The 1,529-nt window shown below is 38.4% G+C and overlaps 1 protein-coding gene across 2 annotated transcripts in view; it reads left to right on the top strand.

Annotated features, from left to right (window-relative positions):
- The window catches only part of LOC109824351 (transcription factor bHLH18-like), a 13,928-nt gene extending 13,309 nt beyond the window's left edge, over positions 1–619 (top strand). The window contains exon 5 of one of the 2 annotated variants that reach the window (XM_020390930.1): positions 380–619. In XM_020390930.1, coding sequence (XP_020246519.1) covers positions 380–454 — 75 coding nt within the window. In that variant the 3' untranslated portion in view covers positions 455–619. The remainder of the gene's footprint in view (positions 1–379) is intronic. The other variant, XM_020390929.1, reaches the window with a different exon arrangement.

The raw sequence follows: 1,529 nt of genomic DNA, 5'->3' as shown, positions 1-1,529 counted from the left end.
GTACAGCACCACTTTGAAAAGAATAAAATAAAGAGATGAGTTTGAGAAAAGAGGTGGGACCAATAGTTGATAGCTCAAACTTTTGACTTAATCAATTCCTAACTCTGATATTTAAGTCCTATAAACTATCCTCCACAACATAAACCTCCTTGTCATTGTTAAAATTTAGGTTTATCTAATAATCGTCTAAAGTTAAGGGATGTTTTTTTTGATATATATTAATCCCTTAGAATTACTTCCCTTCATACGAATATTAAGGATTATATTGACTTGACTTTAAGATTTTTAACAAACTGTTTCTTATTACTAGCGGTCAATTTTGTTATATAGAAGTAATGTTTAATTTGATAAATCACTTTACTATGATTTCTCTTTCCAGGTTGAAGAGGGGTTCTCAATGACAGTGAAGGATCTTCTAAAGAAGCTAAACACAGCTTTCAGAATGTTCATGTGAAGAGATCGAGACATTTCCTAGCTAATTTTTTTAGTTGTATAATTTCAATGCTTAAGGGAGTGATTGCTTGTATGAAAGTGAAATAAACTTTGAACACTTTTCGTATTTATTTTATCAAAACTGATCATGTAAAATAAATGCAAAAAGTGATTCATATTTGTTGTACGCAGCGGAACTCGAAAATCAAACAAATCGCACACACAAGAACAAGATAGATCACAAGCAATATAACCAAAACACTAATCACAGCAAGACACACGAATTTACGTGGTTCGGCAAGTTGCCTACGTCCACGGGGCAAGGAGGGAGGAGTTTATACTATTAGAAATCAAGAGAATACAAATAGGGTTACAAATCTTACCAAAAACCCTAAAATAAGCTCTTTAGATCTCTTCCAAAGCCTCCCACAATGGATGCAACAAAACCCTCTTTCGGCAGCTCAAAACACTCCTCATATAACACTAAAATTCGTGTTTAGGGTTATATACAAACTTATAACGAAACGGGTCAGGAAAACTAAACCTGGCCCAAACCAGCATCGCGGTCGACCGCAGAGCACATATCGCGGTCGGCCGCAAAAACTGCAAAGAGTTTCCTAACTTCTGTGTTCCGGCGCGGTCGACCGCAGAACTATGTGTGGTCGACCGCCAAAAATCTAGAGCCATACTATAGTGTTGTGCACGTTGCGGTCAACTGCAGAGCCATGTGCGGTCGACCGTGAAACTGCATGCTTGTTCCCTCATGAATTTTAACATCATTTCTACAATTCTCCACCTCGGCGAATATTTCTACCAAAAATTGAGCCGATACCAAAACATCCAAATATCCCACTTGTTGCGTCCAGTACGTCATGGAACCAATCCATGACAATGGACTCAATCCACAACAAGTCGGGAACCCGAAAGGGAGCGCAAACAATCTCCCCCCATCGAAAGCAACTAATATAACCAGACTGCATCTTAAAGATTGCCTACATATCCTCTTTCCCAAGGAATCAAGCTTCACGTAGTTCACCCAAATGGCCGCCAACGGCTTCAACATCGAAGAATGTTTAATAGATTCAAACAATGACCAA

Source organism: Asparagus officinalis, chromosome 9 (assembly GCF_001876935.1).
Source record: "Asparagus officinalis chromosome 9, Aspof.V1, whole genome shotgun sequence".
NCBI lineage: Eukaryota > Viridiplantae > Streptophyta > Magnoliopsida > Asparagales > Asparagaceae > Asparagus > Asparagus officinalis.
This window is presented reverse-complemented; position numbering and strand designations above follow the sequence as displayed.